Source organism: Coptis chinensis, chromosome 3 (assembly GCF_015680905.1).
Source record: "Coptis chinensis isolate HL-2020 chromosome 3, ASM1568090v1, whole genome shotgun sequence".
NCBI classification, from domain to species: Eukaryota; Viridiplantae; Streptophyta; class Magnoliopsida; order Ranunculales; family Ranunculaceae; genus Coptis; species Coptis chinensis.
The window spans coordinates 108186182-108205863 of NC_141458.1; the positions used below are offsets into that span (position 1 = coordinate 108186182).

Sequence of the window (19682 nt, forward strand, 5' to 3'; positions counted from 1 at the left end):
TAATTGTCCTCACCCGAAGAAAGATAACAAGAACAATGGTAAAAAGAAAGGTAAGGCTAAAGTTGAGGCAAGTTTTGCTTCAGGCTATGAAGGGGATGATATGAGTCTCTGTGTGTCCACACAAGACTATATGGCCGAAAGATGGATTCTTGATACTGGGTGTTCCTACTATATGTGCCCGAATAGAAAATGGTTTATTTCTTATGAGAGCATTGATGGTGGTTCCGTTTTGATGGGTAATGACGTTGCTTGTCACTACACCATAATAGGATATTTGCAACACGCACATTTTTTTATTTGCAACGCTTATTTAGCGTTAGTAAGTTTCCAACGCTTATTTAAGCGTTAGCAATGCCAGAAAGCGTTCTTTATTTGGGTGAATTTCCGGAATTAATTGCTAACGCTTAAAAAGCGTTGGAGAAGTGTTACAAACTTAAAAATTTCGCGAACAGAGAGAAACGAAAAAAATCGAAATATAAAACATAACTTTTTTTTTTCTCTCCTCTCTCCCTCTCTCACCGCCGCATTATTTTCGCACTCCTCAAAACCTAATTTTCAGATTCAGTAAAATTGGAATGGGAAATGAGTTCTTGTGCTTCTTCTACTGATTTTAATAGGACCCCACAGTCTCCGCATTGAAGTGACACACCCGCCATTCAATCAATTATCTCAAAACCACCAGAGTCCCTACAAAAGAAGGTAACAATACATAGACCACTCTGGACTTTTAAAATGGCTGCAAAACGTCTTGGAGTCCACGTCTTCTTTGGTAGGAAAAGCTTTGCCAAGTTAAATGTGACTGTTAAGTAAGTATTTGGTGTGGAATAATGGACATTCTGGATTCATTTCCAAAGGGAGATACTTTGAGTTTTAGTTGGATAATCTAGTGCAACTCTTCTAATGTTGTTTTTTAGATTTAAGAAATTTAGGATTCAAAGAGGGAGGCCCTTGCTTTCGAGGTTAGAATCCCCTTTGACCGTGCTGAGGTTTTGTAGTTGTTATTCCTGCATATTCGTACTTGTTTTGTGTGTTGTGTTTGTTTTGCAAACTTGTTGTTGTTTGAAGTTTCCAACCTTCTAATGTTGTAGTTTGATTGAAATCATTGTTTGATCGAATTCCACAACTACATTTTATCTATTATTTATAGTATTTTAAGGGGAAGAGTCATTGTTTGCCAGAATCTAAATGCTTGATCTTTATGAACCTGTGGTCGATTTCCTCTCCTAACACAGAAATGGAAACATCTCTCACATGTATTTCTTATTAAGAGTGCTAGAAAGGCAAATATATCACGGTCATATACATCTAAATTGTGTTGCTTTGGGAAATCCAAGCATTTTATCCTTTTTTTATGGGTTTTTTTTTCAGACAAAGAAGTGGGTTTTGGTTTTTGGTTTTTGGTTTTTGGTTTTTGGTTAATCTTCCATATTTAGTAGGCTTGCTAAGAAACAGCTCTTGTGAGAGTTGCTTAGAGGCGTCTAGTAATCTTCCATAAAATTAGCTTTTTGATAAACTTGTTTTCCGTTGATATCAATCATTTGATTTACTTTTAGTATGTACTTTTAATTACATAAATAGTATCTGTATGGATAGAAATTATATATGTAGAAAAATTTGTGCATGTTATTCCTGCAGATTTTCCAAAGTTTCCCAATAGAAGTTGAATTAGAACTGGCCAACTGGGGTTGTTTTTAGGACGGTAAATCGTATTGCTACCAAACTCCCTACAAAAAGAAGGCAAGAACACAGAGACAACTTTGGAATTTTAAAATGGCTACAAAGCGTCGACTGTTTGCGTCTTCTTTGGTAGGGATCCACATATCAAGTCCGATTCTTACCAAGAGAATTTTGCGCATTTGTAGGGATACCATGCAAGTCAAATGTGATTGTTCAGTAAGTATTTGGTGTGGAATAATGGAAATTTGTGAACTTTTTCCTCGTCTATTGGTTCAAATGACTGAAACGTTAGTGTCAAAGAGTTGGACTTCTTACTGAAAAAGTCCTTAGAGAAGTTGATTATTATTTATCAATTTGTAACGGGAATATTGTGTTTACATTTAACCAGAACCCACAGCATCTATCTCTCCAATTGTGGACAGCAGACCTTCACCAGTTGATATATAATTTGGTCTGGAGGTCCTGGAGAGCTCCCACGGATACGGTTTTCAAGGGCCTTTCTTCTTGATGTAGACTAGAAAATGCCTGTGTATCTTAATTTGCAGTGAAAAAACAGTGATTTCTAAATGGATTTCTTGGAGATGGTGTGTGCTGTGAAACTTTTTAAATTTATTGACAACCACTCCTACTATTGTCAGTGTAAAGGCTTTGGTGAAGGTGTTGCTGGATGCGGCAGATGCAAATGACAAATGATTTGCAATTTGCTCGAAGAAGAGGTGCTCTCTTACATTGCCATACGTCTATACCTCTTACTATTTGACTGGTTATTGACTTACCGCAGTTTTTTTTGTTTTTTAAAACTTATGGTTGCTAACTTGCTATAATGTAGTGATTGAGAAATGCAAAAAGAACACTAGGTGACCATGTCAACAAGAAAATTCCATCTCTACAGACAAGATGTACTCAACATCATTTTGCTCCACTTGATACTACTCACGTCACTGAGCGTCTTAAGCTTGTATCTGAAGCTGGAGCGTATGCCTCTGTTTGTTTTTCTTTGTTTTTTAACTTCATCGGGTTATATACTTATATATTCCTTATTTTTACTTTGTCACTGGACCGTGTGCTAGTAATGTTTTTTGTATATAACAGGTTAGTAGTTAAGTGTGTAATGTAGACTGTCTCCTTTGGCATAATTGTACAACTGATGCTAATTTTCCTTTGATGATACTTGTACTAGGCTTAATGTAGACAAGAGTGGTTTAACAGCATTTGTAAGGTTTTTGAGTCATGGAGACATGAGAAATGCCTTGAGCATTTTCTAGGTTCGAAAGTACCTAACATTTTACTCAGTTCTTAAAAAAATGAAAATCATATGATTAGTGATTTGCTACTTCCTATCAGCTTAGAGTTTCCAAAGCTGACTATTATGTTATATTTAGTATTTGCAAGAAAAAACCACCTCTGTGGCCAAAAACTTGATCAATGTAGGTTCCATGCTGCAAGTTTCTGACATGCTCTTATCACTAGATTTTTATGGAGATAGTACTGCATTGACACCCTTTTACAATGGGAACAATCCACAGGGTTACCTTATATTACACTCCATAGGGTGACCCTCATTGGTCTTCACAATAAGCTTGCTTCAAATTCTTGTTAGTTATTGAAATCCTGTCTTAAACTTTCTTTGTGGATTCTATGCTACCTATTTAATTACCTGACATTATATTTGTAGCTGTTGACTTCTTTTTGGTGTGTGCAGTCAACACATATGGGGGCTGTTTGGCAGCCATTATGATAATCCATTACATGACCAATAATCTATTTGATTATCATAATTGATTTTGGGTATAAAAGAACTTGTTTGGTAAAAAATCTTAGAAACCATTATCTCATTCTCAAAATGAGATAATCCATTAAAAAAACAAAAAAACTATGGGGCTTGCGGAGCAATTTGTATCGTGCTTGATCTCTAAATCATTTGTTTGATTTATTTTTCATATATATATAAAAAAAAACTAGCTTAAGAATGAGAAACAAAAAGCATGGAGCTTTCCTCTTAAAATGAGTTACCTTATTTTGTTTTAGTTTTAGTTTTAGTTTTAGTATTTTTCTCTTTCCATATTTGTTTTAGTAATTCAATAAAAAACTGATATGTTTTTGGTTGTTTGGTATATTTTTTTGATAATGGCTTATGTCAAAATCATTTATATTAAAAATATTAGTTCTAGTTATAATAGTTGCCAAATGGCTCCATGGCTTCTTCTCACATAATTGAATAAGCTGTTTGTGTATGCACTGGAAATACAATACTCAAAGACATTGACCAGATATGTTTTTCGCCTCTAAATGAATCACTTATGACTGGTTTGAGAAATATAGTGCAATTATAGTCATTTCCAAAAGCAACTCATTCTTTATCTCACAATATCGAGGCTCTACCTCGACTTTATGCTGCCCAGCCTTATGGTTAAATTTGTTATATTTTTCTGTAATTGTATTTTTGTTCCATACTAAAACATGGTTCGTTTTTCAAACTTTACCGTGTTTAGGCATGTCTGAGATTAGGATGGGATCTTGGAGGCTTACTCAGGGATTCTTCAGGGCTTTAAAAGTACTGCGAAGGCACCACTATTGATGCCTTTTGCACCTCACATTCTCCAATTCTTGGACAGCTTGTATCAGGAGAAAGACATGTGAGTAATATTAAAGTCTATCCTCTTTTTCTTTCATAGTTTCATGTATGAATGTCTTTGATGGTGTTGTTGCCGATATCGTAATGTTTTTTAATCAGGGATGATGCGGTGACCAAGACTGCAGTTGGGCTACTGGGAGATTTGGCGGACACTCTAGGTAGTCATGCTGGTCCGCTAATTCAGCTGTCTGTGTCAAGCAGGGAATTTTTAAATGAATGTTTGTCATCAGATGACCATTTGATTAAGGAATCTGCAGAATGGGCCAGATTAGCCATCACTCAAGCTGTTTCTGGTTGAGGATACTGCCTTGCTATTTTGTTGTTTGAGTCCCTGCATGCATTTAGTTGTCTAGTTCAAGTTCAGGATTGTGTACCGTTTGTCGGGTTTCCCTATTCGCGTGCACAACCGGAGTCAGGGTCATTGGGTTGTCAATAATTTTTGTGTCAGCAGCATGGATTTGGGTTCTGTTTTTCGAAAGGATGGTGGGGGGAGGGGTTGATGAAATACTTTCTTCCATCTGCTATCTTGGTAGAAATTTTTCGAGGAAGTTGGTTGAAGATATAAATGTGTTCGGAGGAATGGGTGGAACATTGGAGATTTGGAGGTCTGCTTGAGGGTCATGTATGCTGACAAAGCCATGATTGCCTTTTCATACATGAAAGTACATACTGATTCTATGCATTACATCATGCCATTACACAGATATGAACATATGATAGTCAGTTGATCGATGTTCTGGGTTGGAGTAGATAACACCTAAGAGTTTGTTGGATGAGGAGGCTGAGCGAAATTATATCAAATGGTAAGCAAATTACTCATTGAGTTGTTGTCATTGTTATGGTTATTCTCATGTTACCATCTGTTTTCACCAGGGAAAAATCTGCTGTTAGTCATAGCATTACATGGCAAAATACCATTTCTGCCAATCGAGTTGAAATTGAAGGAGCAACAGCTTTCGCAGTTTCTGGTTTGTTGTGTTGTTCATTTTAATTTCCCGTCCTTGCTATTAGCATTTTGTTTTCTGCAGACGAGCTGTAATGAGCTCTTCTTGTTATATTTCCATCAAACACGTTAGGATGTTCACGACCATTCTTTCCCACAGGTACACCAGCAGACTGCACTGCTTTGGGAATCTCTAAAACCATCTTTCCTGAAATTCCTGATCTGGTAGTTCTCAAAACTCATTTTCCTAGACGATGTTACGAACATTCTTTCATTTTTATTAGGTTTTTTTTTTTTTTTTTTTTTTTCTGATTAATTAATGTTAGCATTGTCCAGTATGTCAGTATCAAACTAGCATATTCGTTTTGGAAAGAGAACTGATATTGTTTGTGTTATGTTCTTATTGATTGGCATTTCTTAGATTTTTCTATTGTTGAACAGTCAATTAGTTCGGCTAATTTGGTTTGATCTGCAAAAATTTCTCTGTAAATTTTTTTGCCACTCTAATAGTGAAGATGTTGTACTATATTGAACTATAAAGAAATCGAGCTACAATACAAGTTTTCTTCATATGTTTAAATCCATATATAATTCTCTCTGTTCTGCTTTATGTAGATTTGAAAGTATTGTGTATTCTCTCGGTTGTTTATAATTATGCTAAAACATTTTTTTTCAGTTTTGTTAGTAATCTTTGTTGTAGTTACGAAAAGAGTATATTGTAAATAGTATACGTTTGATTATTTATTTCAGCATCTTCTACCTAATAGTGTTGTGGATGCTTGGTTTTAGTGTTCTCTCCTTTTTAACGTACGTATGATATTGGGTCTATCTATTGTCATTGGTTCTGGATTAAGAATTTAAGATGAAACTCACTGTACAACTTATGTCCTATTCCCTTCTGATTTAAGGGGACATCTACTTTTGCAGAGTTTGACAGTAAATAATTTGTATTTTGGGGAAGGATCAGATGCCACAGGGGTCCCAACCAAAATGCTGACTGTGAACTGTTCTTTGAAGATGAGCGTGTACAACCCCTGCATCATTTTTTGGCATTCATGTCAGCTCCACACCCGTCAATCTCATCTACTCGGAGATTACAGTTGCAACTGGCGCGGTAACTATCTTTTCTCCTTCTTAGTTGTTGCAAACACAATTTCAATCTGTTTGTGAAAAGTGCAAACAGATTTTGAGCCTTGATGTGATGCCACACACATGAACTAAGACTAATTTGTCTCAATCGTCTAACTTGTATGCTGCATTGGTATGATTATTCCATGACTTTATTCTTGTTTGTCTCTTGGCACAAATGAAACTTCAATCTTTCAAGTTTTAGAAAGAAAAATTCCTTGTAACCACTAGCCACCCAATGTGGCTCGACGTTAATGTTTAGGATCTTTTTATAATTTAGTTTTCTACCAAAAATTCGTTCATGTACCCCTACATTGCATGGTATTGGGGAAGACTGGTTTGGTGAGTTTGTTATTGTTTTGAGTTGTTTGTTATTGTTTCCATCTACGTAAGAGTCGTTTGTTCTCGCTTTGTGCTTACCAACTAGTCGATCGAAAATGTAGCGATCTAAAAATATTGTTATTTTATTTTTGCTATTATTATTATTAATAATAATAATTTGGTTTAATAGATAACCGGAGTGTGAAAGCTATTCGAAGGAAGACTACTGGAACTGGAAGGATGCAGTATCTTCGTCATCTTCCTCGCAGATTCAAGAGTAATTTCAGAGAAGGTATATAATAAACAAACAAACAAGCAAGCTCCCTTTATTTATATTAGTTGTTTGGTTTTATATATAGTTTATTGAAAATGGGAAATGATTTTAGGTACTCAAAGCCGCCTCGGGAGTAAAGGGAGCTGCTTTGCTTCTTAATTGATTGAAGCGTGGCGATATGTGGTATTGTTTTTGTAGTTGTTTTAGAATCGAGGGGAATGAATTTTATGTCTGTTTTGAGAAATGAATGACTTGATGTTTTGAGAAATGAATGACTTGATGTTTTGAGAATTTTATGTTGAATATGCTTGTTCAATTAATTGGTTTAGCTGGTCTCGCTACAAAATATGAGATTTTTTTTTTTTATTAGCAACCCATCAGCAACGGTTTATAACTGTTACAAACGAATTTTAAATTATTTTTTTTTAAAATTAACTAAACTTTGCAACGGTTATAAACCGTTGGTAAAAATTTGAACAAATTACCAACGCTTAAAAAGCGTTGCAAAGGTTTTAAATGTGTACGAAATAGTTATCATAAGTGTTGGAAAGTTACGTTTTAACGCTTTTAAGCGTTGAAATTTCGTTTTATAACGCTTTTTAAAGCGTTTGCAAATATTTCCAACACTTTACCGACGCCATATTTGCAACGCTTAAAAAGCGTTGCGAAAATTATTAGCAACGCTTTTTTGCCGTTGCAAATAGCCTGTTATGGTGTAGTGTGTAAGACGGTAGGAATTGGAACTATACAGGTCAAGATGCATGATGGTGTAGTGAGGACTTTAACCGATGTGAAGCATATTCCTGAGCTAAAGAAAAACCTTATTTCTCTTGGTACCTTGGATTCCAAAGGCCACAAGTTTGTGGGAGAAGGTGGAGTCCTAAAGATTGTTAGTGGCTCTTTAGTTGTCATGAAGGGTCAAAGACATGGAACCTTGTATACTTTGATGGGTAGTATGGTGATAGGCAATGTAGCAGTGAGTGCATGTAGTGATGAGTCTGAGTGCACTAAGATGTGGCATATGCGTCTAGGGCATATGAGTGAAAAAAGGTTTGTCTGAGTTGTGCAAGCAAAGGTTCTTGAAGGACTTGAAGAAACCAAGCATGAGATTCTGTGAGCACTGTGTCCATGGGAAGTAGTGTCGAGTCAAGTTCAGTTCTAGCAAGCACAAAACGGCGGGTATCCTTGATTATGTGTATACGGATGTGTGGGGACCCTCCAGAGTGGTTTCAAAAGGAGGTAACCGTTATTATGTCTCATTCATTGATGATCATACTCGCTATGTGTGGGTGTATATGATGAAAATGAAAGATAAAGTATTTGAGATATTTAAGAAGTGGAAGGCAAAGGTTGAGAATCGCACAGATAGGAAGGTAAAGACTTTACGGTCTGACAATGGTACCGAGTATACCTATGGGCCTTTCCAAGAGTTTTGTGCGTAACAGGGTATTGCCAGACATTGGACAGTCAGGGGCACGCCTCAGTAGAATGGGATGGCAGAGAGGATGAATATAACTTTGTTTGAAAAAGCGAGATGTTTGTTGTCTAATGCTAGTCTAGGCAAAGAGTATTAGGCAGATGTAGTGTCCATGGCGAATTACTTGTATAATAGGTCACCAGTTCTAGCTATAGATTGCAAGATGCCTTATGAGGTGTGGTCAGGTAACCCAGCTGATTATAGTATTTTGTGAGTGTTTGGATCGACTGTTTACTACCATGTGAGGGAAAACAAGCTAGATCCTAGAGCTAAGAAGGCAATATTCTTGGGCTTCACAAATAAGGTAAATGGATACAGATTGTGGTGTCTAGAAGACCACAAATTCTTGGTCAGCAGAGATGTTACCTTTGATGAGATTTTCGTGTTATCTTTAAGTAAGCCGGAAAAAGCTGGGCAGAATGGTGAGTTAATTTATAGAAGTTCAAACCGAAGTTTGAGTCATTCCGATGTGGAGATGACCTGGTTGGTTCATGATGAGGTACCGGATCATGGAACCACGCAAAGAACGTAGTGAAAGAAGAGCATGAGCATCCATGAACTTGTAGTGGCTAACCCTAGGCCAAAGAAACAAGTTAAGGAAGTACACAAGTATGGGCACGATAAGCCGGTGAAACATTATGGTCAGGTGGATTTAGTGGCATATGCACTGAATATTGAAGATGATGAGACATATAGCTTCAAGGAAGCTGTTAGAGATGCTCATTACAGAGATTGGTTGATTGCTATGCAGGAAGAGATGGAATCTCTTGATAAAAATCACACATGGGACCTTGTTTTATTGCCAAAGGGTAAAAAGACTATCGGCAGTAAATCGGTGTTCAGAAAGAAAGAGGTCCTTCCTGAGTTTAACAATACTGGGTACAAGGTAAGAGTGGTAACAAAGGGTTTCTTACGGAAGGAAGGAGTCGACTACAATGAGGTATTTTCCCCGGTGGTCAAACATACTTCTATTCGTGTATTATTGAGTTTAGTTGCTTACTTCGACTTGGAGTTAGAGCAACTTGATGTGAAAACTACTTTCTTGCATGGAGACTTGGAAGAAGAGATCTATATGAGACAACCTGAAGATTTTGTTGTTGCTAAGAAAGAAGATCATGTGTGCAAGTTGAACCGGTCATTATATGGTTTAAAGCAATTGCCTAGGCAATGGTACAAGCGCTTTGACACGTTCATGATGCAACATGAGTATACCCGAAGTAAGTATGACTGTTGTGTTTACTTTCGTAGGCTTTGTAGTAATGAATTCATCTATCTCTTGCTTTATGTGGATGACATGCTTATTGCTTCCAAAAGCATGGTGGAGATTGACAAGTTGAAATCTCAACCTAACTCTGTTTTGAGATGAAGGACTTGGGTGGAGCTAAAAAGATATTTGGCATGGAGATTGACAGAGATAGGAAGAATCGACGGATAGTTGTATCTCAGAAGAAATACCTTCAGAAAGTAATTTCTCAATTTGGTATGGAGAATGCAAAATCGGTTTCTACTCCTTTAGCTGGGCATTTTAGGCTTTTAGCTAAGTTTCGGTGGAGAAACAAAAGCATATGGCTCATGTTCCTTATGCTAGTACAGTAGGCAGTTTGATGTATGTTATGGTGTGCACACGCCCGGACATTTCACAGGCAGTCAGCGTTGTAAGCAGGTATGGCAAATCCTGGGAAGCAGCATTGGGAGTCAGTGAAATGGGTATTGAGGTACTTGAAGGGAACCTTGGATGTGGGATTAGTTTATGGTGGAGGTACTTGTTATATCAGTGGTTATGTGGATTCAGATTATGCAGGTGATCTAAATAGACGACGATCGACTACTGGTTATGTGCTTATGATGCATGGTGCACCGGTTAGTTGGAGGTCTATGCTACAGGCTACAGTTTCTCTATCTACTACAGATAGGGCTAGAAATAGAGCGGGTTCGGGTTGGATTTTCACTCAAAACTCTTTACCATATTTGGATCCATCCGGATTCGGGTCAGATTTCGGATATCCATATCCATTAAAAAAACAAAAAAATACACTATTTTAATGATTTTCATATATAAATGTAAGATATAAATTAATTTTTAGGCATCAAAATATAAATCTTATTAAAATAATTCGGGTTTTCGGATATTCGGGTCGGATTCTAGTCACAAACATAGAAACCATATCCATTAATATGGATTCGGATATGGTCGGATTCGGGTTGCATCCCGTACCATTTCCAGCCCTAACTACAGAGGCAGAGTATATGACAGTGGCAGAGGCATTATGGCTTTGAGGTCTTCTAGATGATATGGGTATTGAGTAGAACAATGTTGCTTTGTATTGTGATAGTCAGAGTGCTATTTATTTGGCGAAGAACTAGGTTCGTTATACTCGGACCAAGCATATTGATGTCCGCTATCATTTTGTACGGGATGTCGTTGAGGATAGTGATGTATCACTTGAGAAAGTGGACACCCATGACAATTCTGCTGATATGCTGACGAAAGTTGTCACAGGAGTTAAGTTCCAACACTGTTTGGACTTGCTGCAAATCCTACATGTTTGATTAGAGCCCTTTGTGGGCATGGCCCGGCCCTTCGGGGCAAACAGCGAGCTTTTGTATATGTTTTGAAGACTAGCTAGTGCTTCTTGCTGGATGTGTTTGGCTTGGTTTTATGTGTTAAAACCTCACCGAGGTGGAGAATATAGAGAAAAAAGGAGGAAAAAAGGGTGTTTGCGTTTTTCTTACTTGGCCAAAATTTAGGTCGAGAGAAAGAAAAACAGTACTGGACTTTTCTTACGAAAAGTTTGTCAGGTGCGCATGCTCTACTATGCCTGGCTCAAGGCGTGCCCGCGCTCCACCGTTTTCACTCAAACTTCGATCTTTTTCGGAAACAGTATAAACATAAGTTTTTTTTTTTCTAAAAACTTAAACTAACCAAAACCAAAAAAAATGAGAGAGATTGTAAGAGAGAATTCTTAGTGAGTTTAGTGTTCATTCTTTGTGAGTGAATTGAGATCTCTTATAACATGTTACTTTGGACATCTAGTAAAGCTTGAAAATTGTTGGTGGACATAGGCACATTGCCGAACCACGTTATATCCGTGTATTGTGGTTTGTTTTCTTTTGTATTAGTCTCTTTACTTTATATGCTAGTTAATTGATATTGAGAAGTGTTGGGATAGTACTTTGAGGGTGTTGAAGTCTTGTCTAGAAGGAAGGATCAATCCTTGTGTAGGGTTGATTGATTTGGAGTGGATAACGTTGTTTCCATAGTTTAGTTATTCACAACAACTTCTCATTTAAACGGAAACTTAATCTGTTCGCCGGTTTAGGATATGTTTGGCTTATGGTTATGCATATAGTTCATGTTCACACTTTTTTTATTCTTATTCTATTAGCTAGTAATGCATACCACCTTCAACATTTTTCGTTATCATTTTCCCGGTTTAGTGTGTGCTGCGCTCTTGAAGAGTATTTACACGAAATTATGCAATAATAGAACTTAATTAGGGGTAGAAGGGAGGTAGAGGATTCTTAAAAAGCATGACAGATAACACCATTTAAGTGTTGTGTTAGAGTTATTGGTGGGACACGGATCTAGTGAAAGGGGCCCCATGAACCAGATTTTTTTGGACTTTCTATATTGTAAACATTCTATTTTCTGTGAGGAGGTTGAAATCTTACAATGGCCGTCATCTTTTTGTTAGGAATATACAATTTAATTGTACTTACTTTTTACCAATTACCAAACTATACAAACCTTTTGTCTTGTAAGTGTCTTGTACTTCTTAGTTAAATCCGAGCCTATGTCATTAAGATAGATTTTCCCCCCTCACGGTGTTTGAAGGTTAATGGGAAATTGTCTCCCAAGATAGAATGGATTTCCTTCTATAGAAAGCTAGTACTTCAATTCTATAGAATCAGCGAACATAACATAGTATTTGACTAAGACCTGAGCATAAGCCGTAGATGCCCCTTCAGAGAATTACCCCTGCCACATAAAAACAAATGATTACTACCAAGGAGTCTGCTGATTTCTCTACAGAATATCATCTACAAATCAGCCTCCTATGACCAAAACATGCATCCAGGGACCGGGGATACATTAGAAGCATGTAGTCTCTTCCCCGCTCTAGGAAAGGAGTAAGAGAATTGTGTTGATCTGGTGGATACTACACGTCGAACGCCTCAAGCGATACATCTATGGTCATTATCCAGGGGAACAAAACAGTTTCCACAATTGAGATTAACCACCTAGTGAATGATGCGCTTAATGTAATTGTCGACGACGATTCTAAAATATCCTCGTAAATCCAAATGAAACTATCTGTGCAAAAGTTCTAACCCGAAAACTATCATTGCATATAAAATTGGTGGTTGGGGTAGCATACAGTTTTCAGATCGTATATTCAACTAAGAGACGGCATGTGCACAACTTTAGACATGCAATTGCAAATTAAAACTAATCAAGTAACTAGTGAGTAGGAAAAATGACTTACTACATATAATGCTTCCAATTTGGAGTTGTTGCGAGGAATATCGAGAAACACTTCCTCTAAAGAACTAACGGTCACTTCCTGTCAAACAAAACGGTATTGAAAATCTCAGGCCTTTTAAAATTGTGAGGGGAGATTTGAAATTGAGAATGATTTAGAGACTGATTAAACAACCATACCTGATCCAGACCTTTTAATTTGTGATGGGAGATTTGAGAGAGAGAAAGGGAGAAGAAGGTGAGAACGATGGGTTTCCTGCAAAATTGAGGAACAGTCAGAATAAAAATTCGGGAAGCATATCCAAAATTTGTAGCATAAGCATAAATAAAAAGGTTGAATTTATGAATAGTAAGAAAAAAAACTCATTGAACTCACCTCTTCCATTGAAGTTTCACAATCTAAAACTCATGATTAAAGCAAATAATAAAATGGAAAAAAAGGGAAGTTCGATTTAAGGCATTAAAAAAGAAAATCGAAAATAAAATCCGACCGAATTTGAAGCAAAAAGTACCTTAAACCCATTTCACATATTATCATCAGTAGTGGAGACTCGTTATTTTGGTACCGAAGAAGATGAACAATTAGAAGAATAAGACGAACAATTTTGGTTAAGCGTTCGTTTTTTTATTTACAGGTAAAGTGCCTGAAGCGGTGCATCTGTTTCGGGTTATTATTCGGGAAACCGCAAAACGGTGTCTCTGTTTGCTGAAAATGTCAATACGTTGTGTTTTATAGTCTGGGAATATATTAAATTACATATATACCCTTTCAGTGAAGACCAAAAATAAAATGGTTGTCCAACTTTTCGGTACCCTTTCCATTAAAAACTTTGGCATAAAATCGGAAATACGGAAACTAATTGGAAAATCTGGTATCCGCTGTATATATAATATAAGATAAGATATAACACTGAAAATATAGAAAGAGGGAATTCAAATAGAATAGGTGCAAATGCCGAAAGAGGAATGTTAATAATGCCTAAATGTATAGAATAAGTGCAAATGCCGAAAGAGGAATGTTAATAATGCCTAAATGTACAAATGTGAATTTCTACATTGGCTTTTTAAGAGAGCAATTGAGAGCCAGAATTAGTATAAAAAAAAAATAAAAAATAAAAAAAAAATAAAAAAAATAAAAATAGTATAAAAGAAATAGCATCAGATACCAAGCAGCACTAACACCCAACAATGGTGGCATGAGTACTACTATCACTCACGCCTTTCTAATTGTTTTGGCTGTGCTCCTTTACTTTTGTTGTTTACAAACTTACGCAGAAACAGATATGTCTTTTTTTCCTAAAGCCCCAGAGATAGAAATAATTATTTCCAATTATATATACCCGGGTACACTATTGAGAGCTTACATCGCATCTAAGGACGACAAAATTGGTTGGGTCGAACTCGAATATAAAGTGATTTTCAGTTTTAGTTTCACACCTCACAATTTTTTCAAACACACGCTTTACTGGTGCAATATGGAGTGGAAGGACGGAAAAGGTCGTTGGCTAGCACAGAGTTTCCACATATTCGACGCTCGTCAAATGTTGTTCAATGGAACGAGCGGATGTGATAATTGTAAATGGGATGCTCGTAGTGATGGAATATACCATGGCTTCGAATTACCTGGTGGTAGAATGAGTTTCAAGCGTATTTATGAATGGAAAGATAGAGGTCCTGCTAATAAGTAATAACGCGACTATATATTGATCAATCGTCAATGTACTGCTGAAATATTAAGCTCAAGTGATGATGATAAGCTTGTTATCAAATAAAAGTTGGTGGTTATTGATGTTTTCTGATCCATGTTTTTTTTAAGTGAAATGAGTATTGCATAGGGTCAGTGGGATATTTTGTAACAGAGTTGACCATCTGTTACTCTGTTTTTTTTTTCGTTCTTCTCAATTATTCTTGCGGTGATTTGAATCAAGTTTTTCTTCATTAATTTTCTTTTCTTTCTATTTTTTCCCTCAAAATATAAGCAAGTCCAAAATGTCCAATAGCTTCATCCACGGACAGAAAGTGATTTTAGTATTCACAAGTTACTCAAAATCAATGGACTTTGCATAGTAAATCACAAAAACCAAATTGATTTCTTCAATTTTAAAAAAACTTCTCAGCTGGAGGTTCTGAATTCTATCTTTTAGGACTGTACAAATAAATTTCTTAGCTCAGCCGTAACCTGCATGGAACCCCGGGCATATATGGAATTAGGTCTTGATTTTGGCAAAATGATCTGACGCTGGGGGAGTGATACATGCTACAAGAATCACCTAACTTTGGAATTTCTAACCTCTCCAAAAGAGCCTCAAAATTGAATAATATGCTCATGTCGTTCCTATTCGTTTGTTTCTTGTTAAAATACAATGATATGAACTCCTGCACTAAAAAAAATTCTTACTTGATAGGTGATGATACGTTCATTTCTGCTATATTTGGTTACAACCTTTATTTTTTGATCTTTTTTACTTTTTTTCTGTAATCATTGATTTGCTATAGCTTTTGCCTGAATGTGCCCCAAATTCCGTAAACTACATTCTTGACCTGTTGGGAATAGGCCATTGTGCCAGTTGCCAATTGTATCGAGCAAAAGGCTGTGGAAGTTCTTGGGATTCAGAGGGAAACCACATAAAATATGTAAGTGGCTTCTCATTTAAACGGAAACTTAATCTGTTCGCCGGTTTAAGATATGTTTGGCTTATGGTTATGCTTTTTTCTTGACATAATGACCCTTAAAAATCCAAGTATTCTGGTGTTTTTTACATTAAATATTATATTTTTTTTTTTGCCTTAAAATACATGAAACTTTTAATTTTTTTACAATTGATATATGTGACGGAATATCAATTTCCTTGTTAGAAATGGTCACGTGAGCTGCACTCTTCTCTTATATCACCTATATGACTAAAATACCTTTAAAAACAAATCAAAATTTCAAATATCTTTAAATTTGGGTTGGTATCTTCAAATTTCTTTATAGATTACCAACAGCTGCACCATACATAGTGTCGGGAAATCCATGGACTTGAAGATTAAAGATAAAAGGAAAAAGACCTCCGAATGCCACAGAAAGTGTGAAATTCCCAATCCTTGCAGTTGCCATTGGTGTTAGTCACCCATGAATCCAAACCCGTGGTGAGGAAAATGATTAGGGTCTAGTGATGGGGCAGTTTCACGTCTTTTGAACCACATATTCTACACCTTCAAGTATATATAGCCAAGCATTTAGTTATATAATTTGTAATAAGGTCTATGTGTCTGCCTAGCACAGCAACAAAATGACACCTACTATCCCTAAACACAATTCCATGCTGATAGCATGAAAGATCTGTATTTCAAGGAACCCTTGAAGTTGAAGGAACCAATTTCAGTAAAAGCCAACAGAAGGCTAGAAAAGGCTGCCAACTATAACAAGAGGATCAGTTGCATGGGTTGATAACAGTCCAGAATTTTTTATCAGCCTCGGGAACCATAATAAGTGGAAGAAAGATTACACTGAGTTTGGTGTTGAAAATCCAGAAGACATGGAAATCGCAAAGAAAATTGCAACCACACCCGATGTGTGGAATAACCGACAATATATATTGTGTTTGTACTAGAGAAACCTATTCCTTATTTGTGGTTCAAGAGACTCGAGAATAATATTGTAAACCTGAACCTCAAGACAAATTCAAATTCAGAGTCCAATGGTGCTTAATTAGTGAAGCATTAAGCTTTTCACGTCATACTTACAGTATTAAATAGCCGGTTACGTTTTTACGGAAACTAAAATGAAAATTCATAAGGAAGTCACTATACGACTTGAAGAGGCCGGGTTCATGAGTGATGAGACCCCAAGATCAATTTTGCATACTGGGTCTACAAATATTATGTTTTTGTCTTGCATTTGGTGATTCTAAACTGTATAGATCACACGTCCTCAGGTATTTCTATTCTAAATTGTATGGCTCACACATGATTACGGGTATTTCAATGTCAACAATGTACTGAACAGTTCGAACGACAACCATTTTGTGATTTTTTTTTTGTTAAGGCAAAAGAAAAAGGAAATTACTTTGCCTCAAATGCACACACTGACATTGATGCAAGTTTTTGGAGCGACATTACATGGAGCAAGTGATCTTTTCATGGATCAAATAAAATTTTATCCCAAAAACTAGAATGTAAAGGAGTAAAACTTTACTTATAAACTAAGGTTGTAATATTGAGAAAATGCCAACACTCTTTCTTTGGAGAAAAATTGCCTATGTATTGAGTCTTTCTGCCAGACTCGAATTAAGCCAATCGTGTATAGTTCTTACTTCCCTTTTATGGTTGTAGGATTGTCATTTCCTTTTATAGATCAAGTCGTTACAAAGTAATGACTTGTTGAGCTCTTGCTCTCCTTTCCTTTAATGATTGTTGTCCGTTAAGCTTGTCCTTTGAGTTGTTTATCAGTTGAGATTGGTTTGGCTCCTTGTGCCATTAATGGACGTATATTCAAATGCGTGATTGAATAATTTCATTAAAAGTTTTGTTTTGATTTCAATTGTAATAATGTAGAGAAAAAATTATGGATTTGATTCGTAAATTATTATGAGACTGCTTATTTGTTTTCGTGTTGGGTTCCTTCAAACTTTGATAAATTTTATAATTCAATCATTTTTTTAAATAAAATAAATTAATTAATGAGTATCTTCAATTAGTGATAAATTTTATAAATCATTATTGTTTGATTTTGAATATTAGAAAATTTCGTAAAAGAAAATTTGTATTTTGATTATTAATAAACTATTTTAAAATATTATTCTTTTCAGTCCTAATTCGAAGAACCGTTTGTTGTGTGGTGCCCTTGGTAAAATCAGTAGTGTCTATATGAATAATCAAAACAATAAATCAGGGACCAAAATCAAACTTCTTATAATTCAAAAGGAGCAAGTGTAACTAAATGTGTGCCAAAATCAAATGCCATTTAAAACCTGTGGACACTGACCATGGAACCTCCCTGTTGTTGCCATAACAGCTTCGAAGTATGAAGACTAATTTATAATAATCTTGTAGGGGAGTGATATTCTCTATCCAGCACGCGCTTAACATGGTGGAACTAATGCACCGACCTATGGTCCCAGGTCGCATCCATGAGCCAACATCGCGCCACAGGACAGATCGCAACATCATGCGAACTACGCCGAACAATGACACGGACCCCCTATCCATAAGCAATCATGACTGAAGGTGTACTTGCACTCATCCTAACTGTCAGTCACTAGTCACGGCCGCAAGCTACTCGCACAGACTGCCACTCCTCATCATCACAGCAGACCTATGTAGATATTTCTCACGTGCTCCCATGATCCACACCCCACGTTGGTGACATCCTTTACACGTGGAGGGTGAGGATACACTTTCAATCTCTATAAATACCACTCCTATGAACTACGCCAGACCTGATTCTACTCGACCCCGAACCGAGTAAGATCGAGGCGGTTCGGCTCCAAAAGCGAACTTCGGTCTCACCCATCCATCCATATCACCCTCCAAAGATCGTGTGTAAGGGAATATCACATCCCACCTTTACATTGGGCCGCCCTCGTGGTCTCGATCACTTGAGAAACCAAACCACTTTCACACTAATCAAGAACAAAAACCAAACCAAAAGATTCTCAAGCCCACGAAGCATGGTAAGCCTCAAGCTCAATTCAACACTTTGGCCGACCCATTAGGAACAATGAGCGAACAAATTGCCCAACTCGGGCAAAGCGCCACGTTTCGTGCACAAGTAGATACACAAAGCCCACTAGTCGGGTAATCGCGAGACGACGGCGTCATCAACGTCAGTCAACAGATCACCGAGCTAAACCAAAGGCTCGACAAGAATGCGGTCAAGAAAGATTCCACCCAGATAGTGCAGAAAATGTTGAAAACCTATCGCGCATCTCCATTTGCCGCCGAAGTTCTTCATAAGATCTCTCCTCCAGACTTTGTCCAACCACGGTTTCCACTGTATGACGGTCGTACATGCCCAGGCCAGCATATAGCACGATATGCTCAAAGCCTCGCGCTCTACAGCGCCAGAGTTCGACCATCTTCGATGCCGACTCTTTCCAGCAAGCCTAAAGGACGGCCCACTCGACTGGTTCTTCTCCCTGGAGCCAGACTCCATTCGAAGCGAGCGACTTCACCGACTGTTCAGCGAACGACGCATAACAGATTTTAAAAAGGGCGACCTCAATTCACTCTTCCAGCTCACTCTGGGCAAGGAGGAGACCTACAGTTCCTTCTTAAGCCGGTTCAAAACCGAACTCTTGGACATGGAAAGCGGCCTCAAGGAATCATTTGCCGCAGTGGCTTTCACAACCGCTTGCCGCTCCCGTAACACCGACCTAACCAGTATTTCTTGAAAGACCAACCCGAAGCGTTAGCCGCGAATGCAGTGATTTCGAGTGGATAAATACATCAAACCGCAAGAAGCTTTGCTAAAGCGTAAAACGAAGAAGAAGAAGAAGCGAGAAGAGGGAGAGGTTTACGAAGTAGCATCATCCTCTAGGAAGCGACCCGACAACAAGAGGCGGCCGTCCGGACCAAAACCAAGAAACGATCGGGGAATTAGCGGTGTTCACTAGATCTCCTAGTTACATACTAGAAAAGATCAAGCGTCTTTGCATTCTACCGACCGGAGATAAGGCGTGACCAACGGTCGCCTGGACCCAGCCCCTATGCGCTTTTCACGGCTTAACCGCCACGAGACCGGCGTCTGGCGGGGGCTTA

General features: G+C 37.4%; 1 protein-coding gene and 1 long non-coding RNA gene across 15 annotated transcripts; one reads left to right on the forward strand and one right to left on the reverse strand.

The window, feature by feature from the left end:
- The first annotated feature begins 497 nt into the window (after nt 1-497).
- Nucleotides 498-7021, forward strand: LOC147512785 (uncharacterized). Of its 14 annotated transcripts, none has more exons than XM_086595790.1 (8): nt 498-806; nt 2316-2393; nt 2507-2942; nt 4170-4313; nt 4412-5280; nt 5416-5480; nt 6183-6369; nt 6895-7021. In XM_086595790.1, exons 5-8 carry the CDS (start codon nt 5151-5153, stop codon nt 7002-7004), a joined length of 492 nt encoding a protein of 163 aa, XP_086451916.1. In that variant the 5' UTR covers nt 498-806; nt 2316-2393; nt 2507-2942; nt 4170-4313; nt 4412-5150; the 3' UTR covers nt 7005-7021. The 14 variants fall into 14 exon arrangements, 13 of the variants coding, with proteins under 13 accessions (XP_086451916.1, XP_086451913.1, XP_086451919.1 ...); XM_086595787.1 differs by having other exon boundaries at nt 498-699; XM_086595788.1 differs by lacking the exon at nt 498-806 and adding an exon at nt 820-1893.
- A 5257-nt stretch (nt 7022-12278) lies between these two features.
- Nucleotides 12279-13610, reverse strand: LOC147512786 (uncharacterized). Its single transcript, XR_015217263.1, has 3 exons — nt 13119-13610; nt 12943-13020; nt 12279-12434 (listed from the first exon to the last, which is right to left on the reverse strand). It is a non-coding gene; the product is annotated as an uncharacterized LOC147512786 (long non-coding RNA).
- Between the last annotated feature and the right edge of the window lie 6072 nt (nt 13611-19682).